This window comes from Lampetra fluviatilis, chromosome 35, assembly GCF_964198595.1.
Source record: "Lampetra fluviatilis chromosome 35, kcLamFluv1.1, whole genome shotgun sequence".
NCBI classification, from domain to species: Eukaryota; Metazoa; Chordata; class Hyperoartia; order Petromyzontiformes; family Petromyzontidae; genus Lampetra; species Lampetra fluviatilis.
In genome coordinates, this window is record NC_136309.1 from 4,947,560 (window position 1) to 4,967,729 (window position 20,170).

Here is a 20,170-nt window from a genome sequence, read left to right on the forward strand (position 1 = left end):
AAAAGTCAGACCCCCCCCTCAAATATGACGTCACAAAGCTCTGCCCCCCCCCCCCCCAAAAAAAAACATGCTTTAAATCGCTTTAAACTATTGTCATTGTAGTGCGTATTTAATGTGGCGCTGCACTCTGATGTTGTAGGAGAAAACATTTATTAAAAGTCTATTTAATTAAGTAGAACGTGTTGTCTATATTTATTTAAAGTTGCGCATTTTGATGTGACGTCACATTTCTCACCCCCCCCCCTCGTCACGCATCGTCACAAATGTCTGACCCCTCCTCCCCCTAGGTGCGTGACGTCATTTATGGACGGCCCCGAAGCTTCTCCCAGAGGGCACACCCCCTAACATGTATATTTTAGATAAAATGCGTTAAGAGTATTTGGTTGCTGTTATACATTCCAACGTGATAAGCCACTTTCGTTGAGCTTATCATTCGTGGTCAGGTCGATTTTGGAGAAAAAAACTGCTACATGGCTAAGTGGGCCTTACCTGGTGAAATGAAAAAAAAATAGTTAAATTTACGTACCTTCAATTAAAAAAAAAACCTGAAAATCTTCAGATATGCTTTTAAAAAAACGCCACTGTTGCATCATTCTTGCAAAACAGCTTCAACAAATGAAAACAAACGACAGTAAAAATGATACAATACATAATCCTCCGCCCCTACACCGCGGGTTTCTGAGGTCCACCAAAATAGTAACCCATCGGGTAAACAACAATCCTAAATTGTAATCCAAGTGCAGCTATTTTTAAATCCTGTATATTAAGTTCACTTGCTTGCTTGCTTGCGTGCTTGCGTGCTTGCGTGCTTGCTTGCTTGCTTACGACCGTGCAAATCTTTCGGTCGTTTTTTAACCCACTTCCCGTGATCCAATCGAGCTGACATTTTGCACACAGACTCGTTGTGCCTGACAATTAATTTTCGTGAAAAAATTTTTTCAACATTTTACACTGTTTATGGAAAAATAAATTAAATATTTCATTACCAATTGCTTAATGGTGGCAGACAATCATCTGACCCATAGGTGGCAGCCATCTCAAGCCAGAGGACGAGAGGACTCTAGCCGCCCGTTTCATGATGACGCAAATGTTGACTAACCACATGGCATGAAATCCCTGCCCCACGCTGTACAATGGAGACTATTTATAGAGCAGTTAAATTGAAGCCGCCAGGTTCTTGAAAGTGGTAAAACGGGTCAACGCTAGTGCCCTCGGGAATATACGGGGCATGTCAAGAGGTGATCTTACATATAAAGGATTTATAGTGAAAAACTTTGTTTTTACGGGTTAATCTTTTTTAAACTTCTGACAGAGGAATTGTAAATTCCAAGTACATGGTACATCATTCCAAAGTCCGTCAGTTCGCATATGAACACATTTTTCGTCACCATCCTGTGCGTTAGGTTCACCCGATTTCCAGTTTGTGTAGTTACCCAGTGGAGTCTCATTTACATACCGGAATATTTTTTCATTTGTAATGTTATTCATCCCAATAAACATCGTGTCGTTACAAATGTAGTTGTGTAATCGTTTGTTCAGGATGCTGGACGTCGGCATGGCTAAGTCCCCGCCATACTCTTTGCAATGAGCGCGTGCCTTCTCAAAAGTCTTCTTCTCATACACCGGCCAATAGACAATGTGCAGAATATATTCTGTCCAGAGAAGAAGCATGGTTCTGGTGTTAGGTGGAGGAAGATGTTACTTGTGGCATTTCTTAGGGCATGCCCCACGGCATGTGGACCCTGGGTTGGCTCAACATTGACCCCGACGTTCCATGTTTACTGAGGAGTGGCAGCGATGAAGTTAAATCAAATATCGTGTTACTTATGATTGTGTGTGTGCGAGACTTTGTAAAAGTGATGCAGTGGTTACGCACTGCACTCTGAACACGCTGCAAACCCAGAGACCCAAGTTCGATTTGTCTATCATCCTGGTCATCCTCGAGGTCCACTCAGCCTTAAACGAGTACCTGATGTGCTGTGTAAACATCGGCACTGTTGAGATAAAGGCGGGCGTGCTGCTTGCCAAACCACTCCCTCGTGTGCCGTGTTGGCTTTCAAAGGTGCTCCCAAATAGCATTCGCCTCAATAGTCTGTTATGGGGGGGATTTGTTTTCTCTCACAAAGGCGGGAAGCTTGCCATTTAGGTGGCACTGAGACACCACTGGTGCAAATCTTCAGATATGCTTGACAAAAAAACCCGCCACAGCTGTATCATTCTTGTAAAACAGCTTCAACAAATAAAAAAAAACACGACGGTAAACATGATACAATACATACTCCCCCGCTCCTACACCGCAGGTTTCTGAGCTCCACCAACATAGTAACCGAATCTAGATTTGAAGTTTTCGTGACTGCAGGGTATTGCAAATCTTAAACAAACACAAGACCCAGGTCCGATTCAGTACAGTACACAAAATCTGTGATCTCATCCCATCTGTGAAGGATGTCATTCCTGACTTGCAATACCCTGGAGTCCTACAACCTAAGTTGCATCTGTGGTGATTGTTACATTGGGGAAACGAAACGTCATGTCTCTGACCGTATCCACGAGCACAAGTCAGATCTGAAACACAGCAGAACTAATTCCTCCGCCGTTGCTGATCATTGCTATAACGCTGTGGGCTCTCATGATATTGTTTTTTTCCCGAGACCAAGGTGCTCTGCAAACCGTCTGGCTAATATCAAAGATTTGTTTATGAAGCCATCCAGATATATAAAAAAATAACCCGTAAAAACAAAGTTTTTCACTATAAATCCTTTATATGCGTGGCATCGGGGCGGCTAGAGTCCTCTCGTCCTCTGGCTTGAGATGGCTGCCACCTATGGGTCAGATGATTGTCTGCCACCATTAAGCAATTGGTAATTAAATATTTAAAAATGTTTCCCTAAACAGTGTAAAATTTGGGAAAAAAATTTTCACCAAAATTAATTGTCACGCACAACGAGTCTGTGTGCAAAATGTCAGCTCGATTGAATCACGGGAAGTGGGTTAAAAAACGACCGAAAGATTTGCACGGTCGTAAGCAAGCAAGCAAGCACGCAAGCAAGTGAACTTAATATAAAGGATTTAATAAGTATAACCCGTAAAACCAAAGTATTTCACTATAAATCCTTTATATGCGTGGCGGCTAGAGTCCTCTCGTCCTCTGGCTTGAGATGGCTACCACCTATGGGTCAGATGATTGTCTGCCACCATTAAGCAATTGGTAATTAAATATTTAATTTGTTTTCCCTAAACAGTGTAAAATTTTGGAATTTTTTTTCACGAAAATTGTCACACACAACGAGTCTGTGTGGAAAATGTCAGCTCGATTGGATCACGGGAAGTGGGTTAAAAAACGAGCGAAAGATTTGCACGGTCCTAAGCAAACGAACTTAATATAAAGGATTTCAAAATATATTCGCCTGTGGAGGATGCGGGGATCGATCCCGCGACCTTTGGCATGGGAAGCGAGGGCGCTACCAACTGCGCTACTCCACCACGGCCTGTGAAGGGGTTACACTCTGGGCTCTTACATTGTGACGTTCAGCCAAAGCCATAAATGAGTTCTATTTGAATATATGTAAAATATATTTTTTTTGCCTAAAAAGTGTAAATTTTGGGAATTTTTTTTCACGAACATTAATTGTCACGCACAACGAGTCTGTGTGGAAAATGTCAACTCGATTGGATCACGGGAAGTGGGTTAAAAAACGACCAAAAGATTTACACGGTCGTAAGCAAGCAAGCAAGCACGCAAGCAAGCAAGCACGCAAGCAAGCAAGCACGCAAGCAAGCAAGCAAGCACGCACGCAAGCAAGCACGCAAGCAAGCAAGCACGCACGCAAGCAAGCAAGCACGCAAGCAAGCAAGCACGCAAGCAAGCACGCAAGCAAGCACGCAAGCAAGCAAGCACGCAAGCAAGCGAACTTAATATAAAGGATTTAAAAATAGACGTAACTCCAACCGACAAGATGGATACAAATTGAGAAATCATTGGAAAGATGTTATTAACCAGGTCAAAATGTAACTGTTCATAGTTGTTCCATCTTATGTATCGGGTACTAGTCTATTTAACCGAGTTAATTGCATCCCCAGCGTTTAGCAGTGCTGCTATTTTGCTTTGGGCGCCCTCATCGTCTTTGGCTGCAGTCGTTGTCGCTGATTCGCTCTCTCTTACCCCCCGCGCATCTCCAGCTCCCTGAGCCTCTCACTTCTAGCCCCCCCCCGCCCAGTCTCACGTCCCAGTCACGAACGTCCACGCAACGCCCCCCCCTCCACCCCGCTCTGACTTACATAACCTCAAATTTCGATTTAAAGCTTTTGTGACTGCAGAAATTCATCTTCTTGGTTCTTTCGGTAAAGTCACGTAGAAGGGAAATAATAAAATAATAAAAAGAAAACAATAAAATACAATTCTCACGACGTTTCGGCCACAATGCAAGCAGCCGTCCTCAGGTGAAGAACAGGTCTGTCGGAAAGACAGCGTCTGAATGAACACCACCAAGCTTGGGTTACATAACCTCCTTAACCCCGACATCTCTCCCACTTCAGTAAAAAAAAAATATTGCTGTGGTTTCCCACCTGATGATAATTGCTTGTGTTGCAATCGAAACGTCGTGATTTATTTTATCTTATACCTACGTGACTTTACCGAAAGAACCAAAGAGTATGTAATATAGTAACCCATCGGGTAAACAAAAATCCTAAATTGTAATCCAAGTGCAGCTATTTTTAAATCCTTTTTATTAAGTTAACTTGCTTGCTTGCGCGCTTACGACCGTGCAAATCTTTCGGTCGTTTTTTAACCCACTTCCCGTGATCCAATCGAGCTGACATTTTGCACACAGACTCGTTGTGCGTGACAATTTATTTTCGTGAATGTTATTTTCCAAATTTTTCACTTTTTAGGAAAAAAAAAAATTATATTTAATTTAAAATACCAATGTGATAAAAATGAAACTCTTACTCAAGAAAAACAGAAATGAATAATAAAATAAAACCGATGCCACGCATATAAAGGATTTATAGTGAAAAACTGTGTTTTTACGGGTTAATTTTTTTTAACTTCTGACAGAGGAATTCTAACAACGTTTTACATGGTTTATCATTCCATCCACCATGATCTTGCATTTCAACACAATCTTCCCCTATACTGGCTCCGTTAGGTTCACCATGATTCCACTTTGTGTAGTTACCCAGGGGAGCCTCATTTACATACCGGTATATTTTTTTCTCTTTAATGTATATAATCCCAATAAACATCGGGTCCTTCCTAATGAAGTTGTGCAATTGTTTGTTCAGGATGCTGGACGTCGGCATGGCTAAGTCCCCGCCATACTCTTTGCAATGAGCGCGTGCCTTCTCAAAAGTCTTCTTCTCATACACCGGCCAATAGACAATGTGCAGAATATATTCTGTCCAGAGAAGAAGCATGGTTCTGGTGTTAGGTGGAGGAAGATGTTACTTGTGGCATTTCTTCGGGCATGCCCCACGGCATGTGGACCCTGGGTTGGCTCAACATTGACCCCGACGTTCCATGTTTACTGAGGAGTGGCAGCGATGAAGTTAAATCAAATATCGTGTTACTTATGATTGTGTGTGTGCGAGACTTTGTAAAAGTGATGCAGTGGTTACGCACTGCACTCTGAACACGCTGCAAACCCAGAGACCCAAGTTCGATTTGTCTATCATCCTGGTCATCCTCGAGGTCCACTCAGCCTTAAACGAGTATCTGATATGCTGTGTAAACATCGGCACTGTTGAGATAAAGGCGGGCGTGCTGCTTGCCAAACCACTCCCTCGTGTGCCGTGTTGGCTTTCAAAGGTGCTCCCAAATAGCATTCGCCTCAATAGTCTGTTATGGGGGGGATTTGTTTTCTCTCACAAAGGCGCGAAGCTTGCCAGTTAAGTGACACTGAGACACCACCGGTGTCCAGTATGAACAGCACTGGGGCAATGTTCGTGGCCTGTTGGCAACTCCACCAACGTGGACGGTGAAGCATCAGCCGCTCAGCATGTCCGTGACAAGTCCAAGGGTGGCACAGTCGGGTTTTTTACAGTCGGGTTTAATTGTCTTTTTATATTAAACCCGATCGTCTGAGATTGGGAGAAATCCGGTTTCATTGGTTCTAATTGCAGAACCGCACTTGGTCAACTTCTCAACGATGGGCTTCATCCATTCCAAGCGAAGGAACTCACTGGCGATGCCCACGATTGTGGAGGAGAAGCTCGTGTTCATCAAGACCAACCTGCCCGCCGCATTCTCCGACTACCCCGTGCCCGACGGCCCCGAGTACGATAGCAGCACCGACGAGGAAGCAGCCTAAGCCTTGGATCAGAGTTTCGTATTCATTAAACCAGGTTTTAATTCCCCGAAATCGGGTTTAATTGTATTAAAGAAAAAACCCGATGCCCTGCCGCTGGAAAAATCGGGTTTTTTCCACCCATGGACAAGTCTGATCTTCGGGCGGCATGGCAGACCTGTCGCAAAGCCTCAGGAGGAGGACCTTCTGCCGTACGGTATCATGACTCGTGCATATCTCATTGCTGATGAATGTGGTTGTGAAGAGTTGCTGTGCAACCCCACCGGATGAGTGAGCTGAAACAATAACTGGCGGATCAGCAAAGGCTTGTGCACCTCGTGACACATTTTTGTTAACCATTGTTTTTGGTTGCGTCGGGTGGTGGACACGTGATTTGGTCAGCTCATTCGGTGGCCTGACCCAAACATCTGTTTCGAATCGTACTAATAATGGCTATGTTCATTGAAAGAGGTGTATGATCAGTTTATTAGCAATGGCGTGTTGAGTGCAAGCATTTATTATGTGAATGTATATTTCTTTATTAGTGACGTATAAGAATTACGCTTTCTCACCAATCTTTTCAGACAATTTGAGCAGATCTTTTTTCATCTCCTGCTTCATGACAGACATGTTCGAATCGATCTTGTCCAGGCGATTATCTGGGATTTGTAATAAAAGAGAGAGAGAGATTGAGATTTCGACAGAGCGATATAAAACACAGGCGCATCTCAACCAGTGGCGGAATGCATGTACCGCATGCACTGCATGTTGAACTTCTTTCGCACCGTACGTAGCCAACCCCGCTAATCGGATGTGCGGAAGGCAAGGGTAAATAACCCGTAAAAACAAAGTTTTTCACTATAAATCCTTTATATGCGTGGCATCGGTTTTATTTTATTATTCATTTCTGTTTTTCTTGAGTAAGCATTTTAAATTAAATATGAAATTTTTTTTCCTAAAAAGTGGAAAATTTAGGAATTTTTTTCCACGAAAATAAATTGTCACGCACAACGAGTCTGTGTGCAAAATGTCAGCTCGATTGGATCACGGGAAGTGGGTTAAAAAAACGACCGAAAGATTTGCACGGTCGTAAGCGCGCAAGCAAGCAAGCAAGTGAACTTAATATAAAGGATTTAAAAACTTCGCCAGAGAATCATCTTCCTGAAACACGTGGTTCTCAACGACCCCAACTAACCTACGTGTGCTCTGGGCTCGCTTATAGCGCTCGCCGCTCGGCACGACGTCCTTGGTTTGGCTCCGACACGCACCGGGAGCATCTCCACTTTCGCTCTTCCGGGAAGGGTCCCAGCGCGTGCGGCGAAACGTCGAACGCCGTCGTGACAAACAGCACGCACTCCAGCACCGAACCCACGTCGGAGAATTACTGGCGAAACGTCGTACTCAGATTGTAAATGTCGTGGCTTGGCACTCCAACACACCGACCGGTTAGTGCTGTACTAGTGACGAATTGGCCACGTTCTGTTTACGTGACAACCCTTGCTAGCAGTGGCGGCTCCTGCAAAATCTCTCAGGGGGGGCAAATGTCTGGATGATTGATAAGGATAAGGTCCACCCATGCAATGGATAAATTAACAGCTTAAGCATGTAAAGGCAACTTCACTTCTTTAATATCAATGAAAAATAAAGTGACTCTTACAATACATCTTGTTTGTTTATATACTCACTATTAAAACAAACCACTCAAGTTTATTTTATTAAAGATTCCACTAGGTGGCGATAAATTATATTGTTGGATGAAACGTGCTTACGTATGATGACGTTAGCACGTATGATGACGTAAGCACGTTAGTGCATGCCCTCCCGGAAGCCATAGAGAATGCATTGCAGCGCCCCCGTTCGAAAAAAAACATCTTTGAATGTAAGTCTATGGGGCCACTCGGGGCGATTCTCAGCCAGAGTGAAATCGCCCAAAAAGAGGCGGTACTCCACAGAACGTGACATGACGCTGATTGGACTATATCCAGAGGCTGACAGTGACGGCTAGCGTGACTCTGTGGTTGAATGACATTGGTGGTGCGTCGCCCAATCGCCCTAATGAAGAAACCGCCCCTGCTTGCTAGTTGGTTTAATCAGCAATGACGTGTTGAGTGCAAGCATTTATTATGTAAATTTATCTTTTTTATTAGTGACGTATAACAATTACGCTTTCTCACCAATCTTTACAGACAATTTGCGCACATCTTCTGTCATCTCCTGCTTCGCGACAGATATGTTCGATTCGATCTTGTTGTCCAGGCGATCACCTGGGATTTGTAATACAAGAGAGAGAAAGAGAGAAATCGAGATTTCGACAGAGCGATGTAAAACACAGGCGCATCTCAACCAGTGGCGGAATGTATGTACCGCATGCACTGCATGTTGAACTTCTTTCGCACCGTACGTAGCCAACCTCGCTAATCGGAGGTGCGGAGGGCAAGGGTAACAAACTTCGCCAGTGAATCATCTTCCTGAAACACGTGGTTCTCAACGACCCAAACTAACGAACGTGTGTTCTGGGCTCGCTTATAGCGCTCGCCGCTCGGCATGACGTCCGACGTTTCGATCACAAGACAAGCGCTGTTGCGATAGAAACGTCGTGATTTGTTTTATTTTATTTCTACCCACGTGACTTTACGAACCAAAGAGTATGGATTCCTGCAGTCACGAAAGCTTCAAATCAAGATCGAACCACGCCTGTTTTCCGGAAAACAAAGGGGATGATTTCGATTTAAAGCTTTCGTGACTGCAGGGATTTATCTTCTTGGTTCTTTCGGTAAAGTCACATAGAAGGGAGATAATAAAATAATAAAAATTAAACATAATAAAATAATACAATTCTCACGACGTTTCGGTCACAACGCAAGCAGCCGTCCTCAGGTGAAGAACAGGTCTGTCGGAAAGACAGCGTCTGAATGAACACCACCAAGCTGGGTTAGGGGGGGAAGAGCGCCTTGACAAAGGAATTTGCATCTCGCCGTCCACTCATCCACGACGTGAGTCACACGGGGGCCGAGATGGCGAATCATAAACCTAAAAGTGACAGTGTCAGTGGTGAGCGTGGGGCTGGGAGTTCAGTGTCAGTGGTGAGCGTGGGGCTGGGAGTTCAGTGTCAGGCGTGAGCAAAGGTCGCAAACGGGTTTTGATTCCTTACCCGTACCCGTGCCCGGCCGCACCAGGGTCGCAAATGGGTACCCGTACCCGTACCCGGCCGGGTACAGGTACCCGTTCCCTACCCGTACCCTACCCGAAATGAGTGACAAACGGTTACTCACCAGTGACTCACGGCCTACCCGTACCTGGCCGCACCAGGGTCGCAAACGGGTACCCGTACCCGGCCGGGTACGGGTAGCCGGGTATCGGGTAGGGTACGGGTATCGAGTACCCGGTTGCGACCTCTGGGCGTGAGTGCCGCTGTGCGCAGGACAATTATTCTAATGGAGACGGGAGTTTAGTGTTGAGGTGAAATAAAAAATAAATAAAGAGCGTACACAGAGAGTAAACGGGGAGCGACTCAACATCTTTTAGTACAATGAAAGGGTCATTTTCCCCATAAGGTCTATTCAAAATCATAATATTTACTTACGCTTATATTTATTTATAATAACAAACTGATGGGTATTATCGATTCATTTAATAATAAATACAATGTCTCTATAAATAGAAATTATTTATTACATCATTTGTTTCTAATAAATTATATTTATTCATATTATTGCTTATCAGAGAGAGAGAGAGAGACACGGCAATCAAAGTGATAGTTTGAATACTCAGAGGTGGAATTGAGCCCAATGAATTGCAGAACCAAACTTCAAGTGTGAGCTTTTTGTTCACGTGCAAGAACTGCCTTGCAAACCACATCTCTTTCTCCGATGCATGAGGATGAAATCATGCACACTTGGGTAGTAATACGTGGACTCACCCATTTTCACCAAATCTTCATTTAAAACATCCAGATGATCCACGATCAACATTCCTTCTTCTGTGGAAGTGGTGGCGCTGTATTGAATTGCGTGGAAATCTGAAAGAAAAATTAAATTCTTACTGTATTATAATATCCGTACTGTGCCACGATTTTAGCACTAGGTTTTGAATAAGAATAATAAGGGAAAAAAAGTTAACCCGTAAAAACAAAGTTTTTCATTATAAATCCTTTATATGCGTGGCGGCTAGAGTCCTCTCGTCCTCTGGCTTGAGATGGCTGCCACCTATGGGTCAGATGATTGCCTGCCATCATTAAGCAATTGGTAATTAAATATAATTTATTTTTTCCTAATAAGTGTAACATTTTGGAAAAAAAATTTCACGAACATTAATTGTCACGCACAACGAGTCTGTGTGCAAAATGTCAGCTCGATTGGATCACGGGAAGTGGGTTAAAAAAACGACCGAAAGATTTGCACGGTCGTAAGCGCGCAAGCAAGCAAGTGAACTTAATATAAAGGATTTAATGATATTTGGCCAGAGCGGCTCACAGCACGTCTGAATTTAAAATTAATTTCTTTAGAACTGCTTTTTTGTGTTCCTTCCGCCGCACCTCCGATTAGCACGGTTGGCTATGTGCGGTGCGAAAGAGGTTCATCATAGAAAGGCAAAGATCCCCCGTATAGCCTTTACAGACTGGTGGGGCAAGTGTTGTTAGCCAGCACCTATGAAGGCCAGCACGGCACACGAGGGGTTATGTGGCCAGCACCACGCCCGACTGCCCTTGTCTCCCCATTGGTGATGTTTACACACCGCACCAGGTACTCATTTGAGGCTGAGGCGACCTAGGGGAGGCCCAGGACCGGTTCAGATAATCGTCACTGGTGTTCGCCGCGAGCAGGAATTGTACTCGGGCTGCCGGGTTTGTAGCATAGCGAGCCAACTGCTACACTACCGCTCCCCAACATACACAAACATGTCAATTCTGTGTAGCTATGATTGATGCAATTGTTTACCCAGGAAAGCATTGCTGAGTCTCAAGCCTTAATTTCAGGAGGGTGTTGCCAGGTATTCACAATGGGGGGGTGCGATTTTGCTGCTATGCGTCATCCCAATTGAGTAAATTTGCAGGTAATTTTTTTGTAGCATTTGAATGGTGTTGGTCAATGCCAATTACATGTTATTGGTTGTGTGTGTTTCGTCATGGGGGTTAAACCGTAGGACCTGGAGGGAACCCAACGCAGGGGTAGAACCTACAAACTCCGCGCAGAAATTGTGCCCCGGTCGGGAATCGAACCCAGGCCCTTCTTGCTGCGAGGCGTGAGTGCGACACCACTGTGCCACCACCAATAGAAGATCCTTCAGAATCTTATCATCAATATGTTGAAATGTGGTGCGTCATTAATATGGTGGCTCATTTTATTTTCATGGATATTTTTAGATATTTACGCGATCTAACCCAAAGAAACCTCTATTACGAATACATTCGTTCATATTCTTGGTTCTTTCGGTAAAGTCACGTAGAAGGGAAATAATAAAATAAAATATCTTGATTTATATTTTTTATTATTTTATTATTTCCCTTCTACGTGACTTTACCGAAAGAACCAAGAATATGAATCCCTGCAGTCACGAAAGCTTTAAATCAAAATGTATATTCAGTTTGTTTGTTGATAATGTGTGCTTGTGCAATGAACGCAGCAGCAGCAGCATCACCAACACAATTTGCCCACTGCAGGTAATTTAATCCTGCACCTACCCGTCTGATGGACACTTACTGTAGAGGACGCTGATCATCAAGGTCACGGCGATGGTGATGTTCATGGCAAATAGAGACACGGTGGTCAGATTGGAGCAGAGACGATTTTGCGATGAATGCCCCGCGCCTGCAAGCTGCTGCTGCTGCTCATTGCCTGTGGAAAACACACACACACATACCACATCCTGTAGAATTGCTCAGATATGTACTTACGCAATTTGTACTTATATAGTTTATGATTTCGATTGTAGTAACTTACCTTTTCTCTATGTTGCACTCCTAGGGCTGTCCTTAGGGGGGTGTGGGGCCCGGGGAAAACCCCACCGTGCCCCCCCCCACCCCAGATACCTTCAAACTAAATTGGAAGTATTTCATCTGACACTGTGATGTAGAAGCGTACCACGCCCCCCCCAAAGCACGGGGCTCGGGGCAGTCCCCACAGATTCGCCATACCCTAGGGACGGCTCTGTGGCACTCCTATCGTTTTTGTATTTGTTGTTGTAGCTTGCTGACCCTCCCCCTACTGGACATCTGTGAAAAAGAGCTTTATAGATCATCGGATTCCTCCAGTCTAAACAAATATCGTGATATAATACTTTCGTGATACGATGCAATGATGAAAACGACACATGACAGGCTGATGTGATCGGCAGTTCCTGTTCATATTCGTCGCATAGAAGAGCACAAAGTAAAATGCAAATAAACATGCCAAGTATAATTTGTACTTATTTCGACTTTGTGGCTCTTGCTCTGAAGATGTTTGACGCGGTTACAAGCCATACGTCGCGACGTATGTGATTGCTGCTAAGTTTAGTTGTGAGACTTTGTTCACTAACTTTACGGGTGAGTTGAGCTGAAACGATGATGACTGGTGCATAGTTTAAACGCTTGCACGAGTGACAATTGCATTTATTTGGCTGTGTCGGGTTTGTGGAGGGTTACACAACAACAACATTTGGCCGGATAATTTCGCGGCCTATTTCAATACATCTATTGTGAAACACATAATTAAGTTTATCGTGCCACAAACCATAACAACATTTAATCGTAACCGATACAATATTATAATGTGAACTCCATCACAGTCCATTGAGTTTACATTGGCGAAGTGTATCATATCGCGACAAAGCTGTCAAAAATTATTCTGAACATGACTTATTTTGGTTTGTATGTTGTTGAACTTCTTTTGCACCGTACGTAGCCAACCGTGCCAATCGGGGGGAAGGACAACAAACTAACACACAAACAAGCAGTTCTCAAGAAATGAGTTTTCAATCTCGATTATTTCAAAGTGCAAAGCTCCGGTGGCTTGCTAACGTCGGAAGGACGAGTGTTCCAGACGACCGAAAACGCGCATCTGAAAGCGCCACGCGATGTGGTGACCACCGGCTTTGTGCCACAGTGATGCTGCTGCTACATTGGCAGTGCTACATGATCACAATTAACAGCAACAACTAAATCAACACGTTCGTCAATACCCTTTGGTTCTTTCGGTAAAGTCACGTAGGTATAAAATAAATTAAATCACGACGTTTCGGGCGCAACACAAGCGTCCGTCATCAGGTGAGTCAATAACACGCGTGGCCTTAAATATATATCGTAGGTAACGTTTCTGGCAATGACCCTTTTTCATAGTAGCACACGTGCCATAAATAATGGCCATAATTCATAGCGCATTTGCTCTTAAGTAGACGTGCTTTGAATAGTGGCCTTTGCTGGAAACGTCACCTATTGTATATATCTCTGTTTTCTTTTTAGGGCAAAATTGGAAATGAGTAAAGACACACGTTGGTTTTGACTTCAAACTTTCGTGACTGCAGGAATTCATATTCTTGGTTCTTTCGGTAAAGTCACGTAGACAGAAAAAATGTAAGTACATTTTTTTTTAACTATGACGTTTCAATCACAACACAAGCGATCATCGTCAGGAGGAAAATCGATCGCTTGTGTCGTGATCGAAAAGTCGTCGTTTTAATTTTAATTTTATTTACTCTTATTTTTTCTATCTACGTGACTTTACCGAAAGAACCAAGAATACACACGTTGGTGTGTGTATGACCATGAACGTACCCGGCATCGTGTTGACAGGGAAATCCGAGAATATCGACGTCGATTGGGTCGCGTGGTGAGGTGGGAGTCGCGCAAATGATATTCTAGTGCTGCTCACGATGCATATATCTGAAACTCGGAACACTTACAATTATATATATACATATTACTCGGCAACTTGTTGGCAAGCTTTTCTTGGTAATGAAGAAAGGCAGAGAGTGAAGGGGAAGTGTTTTGAGATACGGGAAGTTCACATATTTTTGCACTGTGCTGACAGACGGAGGCAAAAATGTGTACGATTGTGGTCATAAACACGCTTCCTTCTGTTATCTGAAACAGTTTGAGCCTCCCGTACATCACGTGGCGTATGTGTGTGTGGTCAACACACACAGACGCTGCTCCACTCGGCAGCATCGAGACCCTGATGCGGCTTGTTTCTTCCCATTCTCATCTCTCCTCACCGTTTGCTTTTCGTTTCTCTGTCTCGTTTCCATTATTTTCCGCTCAATTGCCATTATTTCTCTTTTTTAAATCCTTTATATTAAGTTCACTTGCTTGCTTGCGCGCTTATGACCGTGCAAATCTTTCGGTCGTTTTTCAACCCACTTCCCGTGATCCAATCGAGCTGACATTTTGCACAGAGATTCGTGAAATTTTTTTTCCAAAATTTTACACTTTTTAGGAAAAAATAAATTATATTTAATTACCAATTGCTTAATGGTGACAGGCAATCATCTGACCCATAGGTGGCAGCCATCTCAAGCCAGAGGACGAGAGGACTCTAGCCGCCACGCATATAAAGGATTTATAGTGAGAAACTTTGTTTTTACGGGTTAATTTTCCGTTCCCTTCCTGTGGTGCGTGACGGATACAAATTTGTTAACGATATACAGCACTCTACTGTATTTCTAACAAACAAACAAAAGTTAAATTCATCATGAATAACTTCATCCTACAGTCAAGTGGCTTAGCAGAATTACCACGACCGGATGGATAAAAGTACCACATTTTGCCTGTGGGTCTCTCAGGTTCTTATTTTCGAATTTAGGCGAGGAGTCCTGAATTCAGAATATGTACTATACTGGAGAAATTAGATGAGCTACAAAGCTATTTTTTCACGGAGAATTGTGCCGAGTATCCCAGAAGGACACTGAAATAAACAATTGGCCAACATCAATGGCAAAAAAACACATTCCTGCGGAGGGAGCTGGTAGGAACGTTGGGTTGCTCTGTCAATGGCCAGGGTCAACGGCGGCGTGGTGTATTCCGCAAATATGCCCGACTGTGAGGGCGGACACAAGCCGGCGTGAGTAGGTTAAACGTTGAGTTTTATAAGGGCAATGTAAATAATAATAGAAATGATTTATTATTTTATTTATATTTTTATTTATATTATTTTTATTATTTATTTAGATTTTTACTGACAGTACGTGACTTTACCGAAAAAACCTAAGAGCATGAATCCTTGCAGTCACGAAAGCTTAAAATCTAGAATTTTATAAGGGCACCACGGGGTGACCAGCCCCTCCCCACCCAGCCCCACCCCTCCCACCCCCCACCCAGCCCCACCCTCTCCACCCAGCCGCTCCCCACCCTCCCCACCCATTGTTAAACATTAACTCCCTTTCACACACGCGGGGGTACGATACGAAGGGAGAGTTTCAGGCCTAGGTCTCGGTTTTTGTAGGGTCATGCCAAGTGTTTGCAGTAGGGGGCGATGTTGCTACACGGACGGACGGACGATATAATCTATTGGTGGCTGGTCCACTTCGTTCCTACCAGTAAAACAATTAAATTCTCACGACGTTTCGACTGCAACACAAGCAATCATCATCAGGTGTGAAAAACACAGCTGTCCGTGGTGCTAACGTTAAAAAACCCGCCACTCTTTCAAATTTTCTTGCTGTGTTTTTCACACCTGATGATGATTGCTTGTGTTGCAGTAGAAACGTCGTGAGAATTTTATTGTTTTATATTTTTGTTATTTTATTGTTTCCCTTCTACGTGACTCTACCGAAAGAACCAAGAATATGAATCCCTGCAGTCACGGAACCTTTAAATCAAAAGCATATATTTTCTTGAGGTAAACTCAGTGAATTCTAGATGAACAGTACTTAATTTGATGACAATTCTATTTCCTATATTTAAGCGGTTGTGATTTTATGCATATGTTTTAGCGGTTAGACCACAACGTTTGTTGCGGTGTGTATGCTTGTTGAGCAGCACTAAAATATCAGTTTCGCGATGGACACGTGACGTATTTTGTGTGTTTGTTTCTCTATTTGTTTGCTCCACTTGCCAACGCAGCAGCGGGCAGCATCACCACAAAATTCCACCATCGTTGGAAATAATAATATAATCGGCGTCGTTATACAGAAAACAAATAAAATAGACGCGAAGACAACCCCAGATAAACTGACCATTCAACGGTTGCAACCGCATGCCAACGTCGGCATGAGCTTGGAACCGCTGAACCAACGTTGGCATGCTTACTCGCTGTCCTCTCCACGTGGACAATTTTATTTTATTAACGGAACCCATTGTTTTGTCTAGGATGGGCTGTTGAAGAAAAATTGTTTGGTGCGGCTGATGGCATGCGTAAAATGGCACCACCTTATATGTTGTGGATTTTAAAACGTGTTTACACATTCTTTTTGTTTGTTTAAATTGTGTGCAGATCAGAGTACAAAAAAACCCATTATCCATAATACATTATCCTAGGTGTTAAAACTGAAGAAGATATAATCTTGCGTGCCATTCGGTGTTTGTTATTAATGTGTCACGACCCCTCTCTGGACGAGTACCCTTTGCTCCATGTCACTCATTGGATCATCTCGAGAAAATGTGTTTATGCTAAATACATATCTAGGGCGGGGCTGTGGGGTGAGTAGGGGCGGAGTGCTGTGGGGTGAGTAGGGGCGGGGCTGTGGGGTGAGTAGGGGCGGGGCTGTAGGGGTGAGACTGGGTGTGGCTGTGGGGTGAGACTGGGTGGGGCTGGAGGGGTCAGACTGTGTGGGGGCTGTGGGGTGAGTAGGGGCGGGGCTGTGGGGTGAGCAGGGGCGGGGCTGTGGGTGAGTAGGGGCGGGGCTCTAGGGGTCAGACTGGGTGGGGGCTGTGGGGTGAGACTGGGTGGGGGCTGTGGGGGTGAGACTGGGTGGGGGCTGTGGGGTGAGACTGGGTGGGGGCTGTGGGGTGAGACTGGGTGTGGGCTGTGGGGTGAGACTGGGTGGGGGCTGTGGGCTGGGAATGGGCGGGGACTGTGAGATGAAACTGGGCGGAGGCTGGGAAGGGGTGGGGGCTGGGGGTGAGACTGGGCGGGGCCTGGGAAAGGGTGGGGGCTGTGGGGGTGAGACTGGGTGGGGCTGTAGGGGTGAGACTGGGCGGGGGCTGGGAAGGGGCGGGGGGCTGTTGGGGGTGAAACTGGGCGGGGGCTGGGAATGAGTGGGGGGGGGTGTGAAACTGGGCGGGGACTGTGGACTGCTTCGGGGCGGGGGCTGCGGGGTGAGAAAGTGGAGGGTGGGCGGAGTGGGAGGGGTCGTGACGTCACGGTTTCTCGCGCGGCCCCCGCCTCGCGCCACCGTAAACAACCGCGCGCTTTTCTCTCCCTCCCCCACCTCTCCTCCCTCCCCACCTCTCCTCCCCTACCCGCCCCCACCTCCCCTCACCCGCCCCCCCATCCCCTGACCCGCCCCCCACCTCCCCTCCCTCCCTCCCCCACCACCCCCTCACCCGCCCCCTCACCCGCCCCGCTCACCCGCCCCCCCCATCCCACCGCCCCATCCCCCCCCGCCCCCCTCCCCTCACCCTCCCCCCTCCCCCGCCCCGCCCGTCGCCTTCGCCGTCCCAGACTCGCGTTCGCCTTCCTTCTCGCTCCCCTCACGAACCCATTCGAGATCGGCACTCGGTTGCAGAATTGTGTCGGGGTAAAACTTGGTCGTAAAGAGGGAAACGGTGGTTGTTGTTGTTGGTGGTGGTTGTTGGTGGTGGTTGTTGTTGTTGGTTGGTTGTTGTTGGTGGTTGTTGTTGTTGGTTGTTGTTGGTGGTGTGAGGAGGGGTGGGAAGCGGTTTCGAGTGCGCGGGAAACCACAATGGAGGCCGCGACCGACAACCCCGGAGTCTTCGCCGCAGAGTTCATCCTCAAGCGACGACATCGCAAGGTTCTCGCCTCAAATCGCCGCGCGAACACCTTAACACAACTACAACCGAGTAACTAGTGGCTAAAGCGAAACAACTTCTTCGTATTTTGTGAGACGCAACACGCTAACTTGTATCCGGTGTCAATAAAGTTATACAAAGCTGCTCGCGCGCGTTGTGCCGGATTATAAGACGCACCCCTCGCTAATAAACTATTTTTTGTAAATTTAAATGCTTTTTATAATAATACAGAACAATTGGGGGGGGGGGGGGTGCTAACGAAGTAAAAACAACGGAGTCGTGAGGTTTGAAGTTGTATTCGAGTGACGATGTTGTTTGAGTTTGTTGAGGCAAGCGCGCGTGTAAAGTTTACAGAGTGGGTTGTGTTTAAATGTTTGTTTTAAATGTTGTTTGTGTTTAAATGTTGTTTGCTTTAAATGTTGTTTGTGTTTACATTTTGTGTTTAAATGTTTTTGTGTTTAAATGTTGTGTTTGTGTTTAAATGGTGTGTTTGTGTTTAAATGTTGTTTGTGTCTAAATGTTGTGTTTAAATGGTGTTTGTGTTTGAATGTTGTTTGTGTTTAAATGTTGTGTTTAAATGTTGTCTGTGTTTAAATGTTGTGTTTGTGTTTAAATGTTGTGTTTAAATGGTGTTTGTGTTTAAATGTTGTTTGTGTTTAAATGGTGTTTGTGTTTAAATGTTGTTTGTGTTTAAATGTTGTTTGTGTTTAAATGTTGTTTGTGTTTACATGGTGTTTGTGTTTACATGGTGTTTGTGTTTACATGGTGTTTGTGTTTACATGGTGTTTGTGTTTAAATGTTGGTTGTGTTTAAATGTTGGTTGTGTTGATAGTGTACAGTGGCGTGTATCGTTTTACTATTGTGTAAGTGTGTATATTCTACTTGATACGTTTAATGCTGTGTGTTTACATTAAAGTCGACTGTACAGTATGTTGTAATGTTTATCACCTATATTGGTATGTTTAAAGTCTAATGTATAGTGGCTTGTGTTTATACGATGTTTGTGTAGTATTCAGCATGTATAGTGTTTGTAGAATGTATGTTTATATACGTTATTGAGTTAGTGTAAATATAGTTACTGTCGTGTATATACTGTTATGTATGTTTAATGTGTAGTGATTCCTGTATTGTTTATAGTATTTAAGTGTTTCGTATGTATTTTTGTTTTATGTATGTTTGTATTTATAGAATATCGTGTTTGTGTAGTGTTCAGTGTGTGTTTATATACAGCGTTTGCATTGTGTACAGTATTTACCTTGTGATTTTTTGTTTACATATTTTTTTATGTTGAGGTTTAGTGTGTATATTATTTGTAAAGTGTGCATTGTGTCCATAATAAAGTTTTTGGGTTATATCGCGTTATTTCTAAATGTGTCGTAACCCTCCACCACCCGACACGGCCAATCAGCAAAAATGTGTCACGTTGACAAAAGACAAAATAGTTAACTACTTTAGCCCACCGGTGTGTTGGAGAGTGAATCAACTTCATTTACAATGTTTTGAGTACGACGAATTGCCCGATGATGCTGGATGTAATTACCAGCGAAACGTCGTACTAAAATAGTTGTAAATGAAGTTGATTCACTCTTCAACACACCGGTGGGCTAACGTAGTGAACTATTTTGTCTTTTGTCAACGTGACACTTTTTTGCTGATTGGCCGTGTCGGGTGGTGGAGGGTTACGACACATTTATAAATAACGCGATCTAACCCAAAAACTTTATTATAAATAATATCGGTCGCCAAAGCCTACGTGTTAAACTGTGCATTGTGTGTTATGTTTACAGATACACCACCATAAAGTTTGTATGTAGTGTGTACACTGCGCAGTAATTAGGTGTGAAATGTTTGTGGTTATAGTTATGTATTTGTGCAATTATATAAAACGTCCCACGGTTTTGTTGCAAGAGAGTGTTTTATGTGTGTGGGTGGTTTCACAAGCCATTGTTGTACTGTACTTACAATCTTCCACGTCTATGCTCCCGGCCTCCACCAACAC

At 44.3% G+C, this 20,170-nt stretch overlaps 1 protein-coding gene and 1 long non-coding RNA gene across 4 annotated transcripts in view; one reads left to right on the top strand and one right to left on the bottom strand.

Annotated features, from left to right (window-relative positions):
- The window catches only part of LOC144944549 (uncharacterized), a 36,332-nt gene that overhangs the window by 557 nt on the left and 15,605 nt on the right, over positions 1 to 20,170 (top strand). The window contains exon 2 of one of the 2 annotated variants that reach the window (XM_078872797.1): positions 18,069 to 18,173. In XM_078872797.1, coding sequence (XP_078728923.1) covers positions 18,105 to 18,173 — 69 coding nt within the window. In that variant the 5' untranslated portion in view covers positions 18,069 to 18,104. Of the gene's footprint in view, positions 1 to 17,849; positions 18,174 to 20,170 lie in introns of those variants that run through there. The other variant, XM_078872796.1, reaches the window with a different exon arrangement.
- LOC144944655 (uncharacterized) lies at positions 5,362 to 12,114 on the bottom strand. Of its 2 annotated transcripts, XR_013639610.1 has the most exons (5): positions 11,987 to 12,114; positions 10,207 to 10,305; positions 8,462 to 8,551; positions 6,860 to 6,946; positions 5,362 to 5,399 (listed from the first exon to the last, which is right to left on the bottom strand). It is a non-coding gene; the product is annotated as an uncharacterized LOC144944655 (long non-coding RNA). The 2 variants fall into 2 exon arrangements; XR_013639609.1 differs by lacking the exon at positions 5,362 to 5,399 and having other exon boundaries at positions 6,726 to 6,946.